Source organism: Vicia villosa, linkage group LG1 (genome assembly GCF_029867415.1).
Source record: "Vicia villosa cultivar HV-30 ecotype Madison, WI linkage group LG1, Vvil1.0, whole genome shotgun sequence".
NCBI lineage: Eukaryota > Viridiplantae > Streptophyta > Magnoliopsida > Fabales > Fabaceae > Vicia > Vicia villosa.
Genome location: NC_081180.1, coordinates 4,192,128 through 4,199,960, shown reverse-complemented (window position 1 = coordinate 4,199,960; position 7,833 = coordinate 4,192,128). Strand labels below are relative to the sequence as shown.

Genomic DNA, 7,833 nt, shown 5'->3' with positions numbered 1-7,833 from the left:
CGCGTCTAAATTGAGAAAAAAGAGAAGATAAGTGCCGCAAAACTATACACAAAATAACTACAATTTGGTACTTATCAGTGAGCATCCCCTATCCAACAAAAGTTCTTAGAGAATCTTTTGCGTTTATCTACCTGTTTTGTCGCATAAAACGGCAATAAAATTCCTACAGTATGGGTGATCTCAAAGGTCCCTCGGAGGATATCCAAACCCTCATGAAGACCTAGTTGTTTAGATGGAGTTCCAAGGGGTGACGTTGAACGTCTTTAGAACCTTGGCCTCGAAGGTGGTGAAAATCGATTAAAACGAAAAGAAAATGTTGGCATTAGGGGTGATCTTAAGGGTTCTTAAGAGTATCTTGAAACCCCTCATGAAGGCCCAACTATTTAGATGAAGTTCCAAGGGGACGATATTATGTGTTAGTTGAGGTAAACGGGTGTAAAATGTCGATTTTTGCTTCAATTTCTAACAATATTTATTTATATTTATGTATTAATGTAACAAGTTGTTGATATTTATAAATCAATAACTTTTTTAAAAAATCTAATAGATGATACCACTTTTATTGAAATAAAATAAAAACAAAGAATAAAAATATACAACAAAAACCAAATTTTTTTGTTATATTTACTAAGTTCAATAAAAAAAATGGATTATCAATAAAGTATTAGTTTTTATAAAATGTTTAAAAAATAATTCAATTTAAATTTAGTTATAAATTTTGAATTAATTTTATAGATATATTTGACATCTATAATTAATATTAATTGGCATACATCATATCATATAAAAATATTATCTCCTTGAAATACTTAGAGCTTCACAATTCAAAAAGCAAAAAAGAAAAAGAAAGAAAGAAAATAAGATTAAAGAAACCATAATAATAATAATAATGGAACAATAAAAGCAAAAGAAGAACCTCAATAAAGCACCAACACTTGCAGACATTATTGTTCCTCATCCCCACTTTTCATTCATCAATCAATCTACTACATGTTCTTATCCATTCATTCATCTCAAACAATGAGTTTCCACTCAATCTCATTACTACTAACAATACTTCAACTCACACTAACAAATTCTCAATCCACACTTTGTAGAACTTCATGTGGTTCCATTCCAATTCAATATCCTTTTTCCATTGATGATGGTTGTGGAAGTCCTTATTACAGATACATTCTCTCTTGTTCTCAATCTTCTGATCATTCACATAGCCTTCAACTAAGAACACCTTCTGGTAGTTACCTTGTTCATCACGTTAGCTATATTGATCCACACATTGTTGTCACTGATCCATTCATGTGGAACTGTGAAGACGGTGAAAGTTATCGTCCCACGAGACCGTTTAGTTTGGACACAAGCACGCGGTTCAAGCTTTCGCCTCAAAATCAGTATCTTTTCTTCAATTGTAGTGAAGAGAAAGTTATTGTTAAGCCAAAGCCTGTGTTTTGTGAAAAGTTTCCTGAACACTGTGATTCTTCTTGTGACAGTGCTAGTTATCTTTGCAGGCATTTGCCAATGTGTTCTTTTGCTATGAGTGGTAGTTCTTGTTGTTCTTATTATCCTAAAGCTAGTGAATCTTTGAGGTTGATGCTTATGTATTGCTCAAGTTATGCTAGTGTTTATTGGAGAAATGTTGGTGCTCCTCAACCTTATGATCAAGCTCCTGAATATGGGATTAGAGTTGATTTTGATGTTCCGGTTACAACGCGGTGTTTACAATGTCAGGATCAATCTAAAGGTGGTGGTGGAACTTGTGGATTTGATACACAAACTCAGAGTTTCATGTGTTTATGTAAGGAAGGAAATTTCACCACTCATTGCAATGGTATGTCTCAAAAAACTGTTACGCTGATAAGTGGTAACACACTCGAGACGTAGGCACAGTTGACCGAACTTTGATGAATCGTTGTGTTCTTTTGCGTTTATTTATGTGTTTTGTTTAGGTATAGAATTTTTATTCTAACAGTTGAATATTATTTGTTGGCAGATTATGATAGTGCAAGGCACAATAGGAATGTCCATGTAATTGCAGGGACAGTTACTGGTATTTCGGCTTTCGGAGCAGTTGGAATTGGAGGTTTTATTTGGTACATAAAGAAAGTGAGAGCTAAAGCACCAGTAACATGTGGAGTTCAAACCAATGAAAACAGGCTTTTCTAGAATTGATTACAATTTTTCTGTTAATTTCTTGTTGGAAAATTTATCTTTGATTATATTTCATCTCAAATTTGTTGATACAAAAACACACTTTTGCAGTGCATTATCTAAAATTATGAAACTACATAATGTTCATTAGTTGCGAACTTGTGATTCATAGATGTGTAGCAATATTTTCGCGATATTAACATGATCTTCCAACATAGCAATTCAATGGACCTGCATTGAGTGTTATAGCAGGCACCATATAACCTGGAACAGCAGTAAAAGATTGAGAAGGTGTATAATTTGGTGCACAACTTCCATAACCAGATGGTACAAAATAAGCACCATTTGAGAACACATCTTTTGAAGATCTCCATTTCCAGCTTTTCCAATTCCCCTTTCCCTTTGTTTCTCTCTTTGTAACCTGTCACACCATAGTCAATATCTTAAATAGTTGAATTTGAAATTAAACTATATAATATAGTTCTGGCTTTACTTTACTTTGTTTTGTTTTTTTACCTGTTTTGAATTATGGTCATTTGGTGCTGTAAAAAAGTTCCCTTCACTTAAAATTGTTGGGTTAGCACTTCCTCCTATAGCATACATTTTCCACTCATCATACTGGTTGTTCGCCACATGTGCATAACCAAATCTCACCCTGCTCATATAAATTGTGTCAACATGTCAATATCATTGTCATGTCTGGTATCTGTGTCTATATTTATGGTGGTAACATGTGAGTGTCAGTGTCAGTATCGTGTCTGACATCTGTGACTGTATCAGAGATGATAATATGTCAATGTCAGTATCGTGTCTAATATCTATGTCTGTATCAGTGTTTCATAAAAATTTAGTCTCTTAGTAACATTAGTCTAACCTTGGCATTCTTTCGATTAGTCCACTAGCGAACCGATTGAAAACTATTGTTACTTTCATTATTTTATCCGCGGTGTATTCATCATTGTGTCCTAGCAACATAACCTGAAAAAATTATATTAGTCCATGCATGGTTATTTATATACATAAAATTGACCAAAATGTTATTGAACTTATTCAGCTTCTTACTTTGTCATGCTGAGTGAAGTAATTGTTAGAAACAGTAACAGCAGTTGAAGCATGAATAATATCAATCAATCCATCACTACTTCTAGCCAAAAAGCAATGATCAATCCAAATATTCGAGGAAGCAAATATACTAATAGCATCACCATCCGCGCCTTGTCGATGACCAACATGATCAGGACTACTTCTAACAAGTCCGGCATTACTCGGTTTACAATCATGAATACTAATTCCATGTATAATCACATGATTCACACCTTGTATTGTAATACAAGGTCCATTTCCAATCTCAACTTTCACTCCTCTACCATCAATAGTCTTATAACTATTCATAATAAGTTCATTCTTCAATCTAATAACCATGTCCCTATCGAAAATAATCCAAAGCGGCTTCGTTTGTATCGCGCCATAACGAAGTGTACCTTGTTTCGGAGTCACAGGATCATCAGATGAATCAGTAACTATATATATTGCACCATATTTGCCTCCAATTGCATCTTTGCCAAAACCAATAGCACAATCAGCTAAGGCTTTTCGGTTTGATGACCAATTCGGTTTGGCGCGCCAACACGAATCTATCACATTGAGGTTTGGTTTATTAGTGTTATAGTAGTAGTCTTTTGAATGTGCATTAACAAAAGTTAAAGCAATTGTTAGTAGGAAAAATGAAAGTGAGAGAAGTGAAGATGAAATGGCCATGTTTGTGAATTGTGATGAAGCTTTGAAGTAATTAGAAAGAGATGAATGTAGTGATTAAATAGGTGAAGGGAAGGTTGTGCACACATTTGAGGAGATTGACTTGAACATTTTTTTGAGTTTAGTTAAACTTTAAACGTGGTTGCACGAGCTTGGTTAGGTTGACTTATTATATAATTTCCTAAACTTTTCTCCAAAAATAAATTTCTTAAACTTATATACAAATGTGTTGCAATAAAATGACAATAGTCTCCCCAGCAACTCGCAACTGCGGTTGGGAGGGACTGTAATTACTTGATGTCAGAACTGACTCCCGAATCGAATTATATCGGTGGTGATAAAAAAAATACAATAGTCCCTAAAAATCGATATTAGTAAGCTAAATCCTATTGTCAAATTTTCGATTTTAAACTTTGTGAATGTATGTTAATTTTGTCGGTTTAAAAATCCTAACACAATTGATAAAAGTCATTATTAGGTTGGAATCTAACACGAAAATTTAAATTTTGAATCTCACGTTGTTATATTTAATTAGTTTTATCTATAAAAAATGTTACAATTTTGTCTATTGATATAGAAAGAAAAGAATAAAGTGATGATGTAATTATTTTTTTTTAGAAATCCTATATATTTGAGACGGCTTTTAAGTAGGACAAGCACGTCTTGTGAAAAAGGCATGAATGGGGATTCAATATAATAGCTTATATGTTTAAGTCAAAAGCTAAGTAATGTTTTTTAGTTCTAAGTCGTATTTAATTAGTTTTGAAAGGATTAATTTTTCAATTTTTATTTTAAATTAACTTTAATGGTGTAATTGGTTTATGAAAAACTACAAACTCTTGGAGCATAAACACTTTAATGGTGGAATCGTATTTCTCATATATTAGCAACTGCATCTTATTACAAAGCAAGTGTTCTAGCTTATATAATAAGATCAAAATACATGACACTTGACAATACACTTTTGAACAACTAATTACACATATTCTATTACATGTAGTTTTGAACTACTTCTAACACTTCCCTTAATTCAAAACTGTTACAAAATATTACATTCATAAGTTTCCTTAATTCTTTGAATATTTCACTCTTCAATTTTGTCAATATGTTTGCTAATTACAATTCAATCCTGCAGTGGTGAAGCTTGATCCCTCCCTTACTTACTTGGTCGCTAAGAAAGTGAAATTTGGTGACAATGTGTTTACTTCTGTCGTGTGACACAGGGTTCTTCGTCAAATTAATTGTTGACTTGCTATCTACCAATAGATCTACGACTTCTTCATTGAACAACTTCAGTTGTTAGAGAAGAACCATAAAACCTGACAAGCAGCTGAACAGACTACAATGTATTCAGCTTCACAGGTGGATAGAGCTACTAGGCATGGCAGCGGGGCGGGGGCGGGTTTAATCACACTCAGACACGCCCCTGCCTTCTAGACCCAGACCCGCCCCGCCTCCAAACCCAGTCAGAGATAATAATAATTCTTCCCCCGCCCCCGTCTCCATCCCCAACAAAAAACGGGTTTCCCCGCACCCGCCCCGCCCTCGTCCGCATAAATTTTTTTTCAATAACAATACAAAAAATAATAATTAAATTAAACAATTGATTATTTTAAGAATAATTATAATACTTCAGCATTTTTATTCAAACTATATATTTTATAAAAATAAATAATTGTAAGATTAAAATATGTAAATGAGTAATAAAATTAATAAAAATAAATTAAATTGAGTTGGCGGGTACTAGCATCCCCCGCTCCCGTAAATATAAATTGGGCTTTCCCCGCACCCACCCCCTGTTTAAATCGGGTTTTCCCCGTTAATTTTAGGGCGGGGCGGGTTTATTTGCCATGCCTAAGAGCTACCATAGTTTGCTTCTTTAAACTCCAAGATATGGGGGAACCTGGCAATAGAAATACTTGTCTCATGGTGCTTCTTTTGTCGACCAAATCACCAGACAAGTCAGAGTTAGAATAGGCTACAAGATGTAGACTATTGTCTTCTTTAGTGGTAGGGAAACAAAATACCATGACTTGATGTTCCCCCTCAGATACCTCATAATTCTCTTGGTTGCAGTCATCTATGAGTGTCGAGGATTACTCATAAACTTGTTGAGCAAACCTACACTGAAAGTTAACTCACGTCTGCTATGACAAATATACCTTAAGTTGCTAACTATTTGCCTGAACATGGTGCCATCAACATGCCCTTCATATCCTCATTCTTTAACATCTTCACATTTAAGTCACTTGGTGCCTCAGCTGGCTTGCATCCCATCATTTTGAACTTCTTTAGGGCCTCAAATATGTACTTCTTCTGATGCATAAAGATGACATTCTCTCAATGTACACAAATTAAAGTCCCAAGAAATATTATAAAATACCCAAGTCAGTCACTTCAAACTCACTCTTCAGTTTTACTTTAATTAATTCTACGATCTTTGGGCTGCTATCAGTGATTATTAGGTCATCGACATACAAACACAGTGTCATACCCCAAAATTTGCCCACCATTTTCAAGGTATCTTGGCCTAAGTAACTGCCTCAGACATTTATGATCATCAGATACTCAAGGCTACAGGTCCCCAGCTAGGGTTTGGTTTCTTTTCAAGGGAATGAGATTTCTGACACATCAAGTGGACTTCATGGTTTCATATATGTTTCAAAGAATCCCCATACAAATTTTCAAGCCTTGATTCCCAAGATTTCCCAGTCAATTGCTCAAATGGTCAATAGTCGACTTGTTTAGCCTAAAAGTCAACTGAATTTTGACTGGCCATAACTATCACATGGTTTATCATAAATTTTCCAACCAAATCCTATTCTCAAGGAAATTTAATTCTCTACAACTTTGATGTTGGGCCCAAGTTCAAGAAATGCACCATTTGAGAGGTAGGAGCCAAAACATTATAGGTCCTTCTAGAAGTTCACAAAAAGATGTTTTTTGTCAAAGCAAATATCATCAAGATAAAATGTACAAATGCAAAAAAGGTTTCAAAGTGGTTTGTAGGGGACATCTTGAGCTTTCCAAAAAGTCTTAAAATACCTTCATATGATAAAAAATGAGGGAGATATGAGGCTCAGAAGTTGGTCGATTTTCAAGAAATGCATAAAACCCCAGTTGGTGAATCTTGAACTTTTTGAGTAATGGGCCTCCATATTTGAGTTTCCCACGTGTTTATGGCCTCTTGGGAAGTCCATAAACCAATCCCTATCTATTTTGTGGTTTTTATTTTATTTAATTGTGAATTTATTCATTTAAATACCAATTAAATCAAGTAAAATAATAAATTAATTATAAAAAGCCATATATTTGATTTGTTAAGATTCCCATCAACTCAAATCAATGATAGAGGGTATCTAAAACGTGGAAAAAGATGTAAGAAATAAAATTGGACAAAGAATGGAAAGTTTGCATATGAAGGAATCAACCAAATTTTCTCATAATCAAATATTTGATTTGATTGGATTCTTCCTAAAATAGTTAACCTAATTCAGTCCATATAAGTATCTAAAGCTGATCAAACCCTAGGGGACGAATTTCTTGGCCTCAAGAACACCACTAAAACTCTTCAATTTCTCTATAAACTAGGGCACGCACAAGCAGCTTCCCCAGCCGTTTTTAATCCAAGACAACCACACCATTCTCTTTCTGGAACGTCCAAGAGTAAGTGGGAATCGAAGTTTTAGTCCCATAACACTTAAACATGCTTATCACGTTTATTCATATTCACTCATGGTTATGATCTTCGTTTTCTATTATCCAGCATGTTTTAAATAGATTTGATGCTTTTAATGTGTTCATCATGGTGTTTAGATCAGGTTTGAGTCATTAGAGCTAAGCAACGAAGCCCAAAACAAAAATCACCATTGCTAGGGCATGAGACCTGTTACGTTTCGTGTTCGTATTTGCAGGGAATTCCAGACAAAACTA

General features: G+C 34.4%; 2 protein-coding genes across 2 annotated transcripts; one reads left to right on the top strand and one right to left on the bottom strand.

The window, feature by feature from the left end:
• Positions 1 to 948: 948 nt before the first annotated feature.
• On the top strand, positions 949 to 2,295 carry LOC131599821 (uncharacterized). The gene is made up of 2 exons (XM_058872080.1): positions 949 to 1,825; positions 1,988 to 2,295. Exons 1-2 carry the CDS (start codon positions 991 to 993, stop codon positions 2,158 to 2,160), a joined length of 1,008 nt encoding a protein of 335 aa, XP_058728063.1. The 5' UTR covers positions 949 to 990; the 3' UTR covers positions 2,161 to 2,295.
• Positions 2,296 to 2,341: 46 nt separating this feature from the next.
• Positions 2,342 to 3,911, bottom strand: LOC131599812 (putative pectate lyase 2). Its single transcript, XM_058872068.1, has 4 exons — positions 3,208 to 3,911; positions 3,020 to 3,123; positions 2,662 to 2,800; positions 2,342 to 2,566 (listed from the first exon to the last, which is right to left on the bottom strand). Exons 1-4 carry the CDS (start codon positions 3,901 to 3,903, stop codon positions 2,342 to 2,344), a joined length of 1,164 nt encoding a protein of 387 aa, XP_058728051.1. The 5' UTR covers positions 3,904 to 3,911.
• Between the last annotated feature and the right edge of the window lie 3,922 nt (positions 3,912 to 7,833).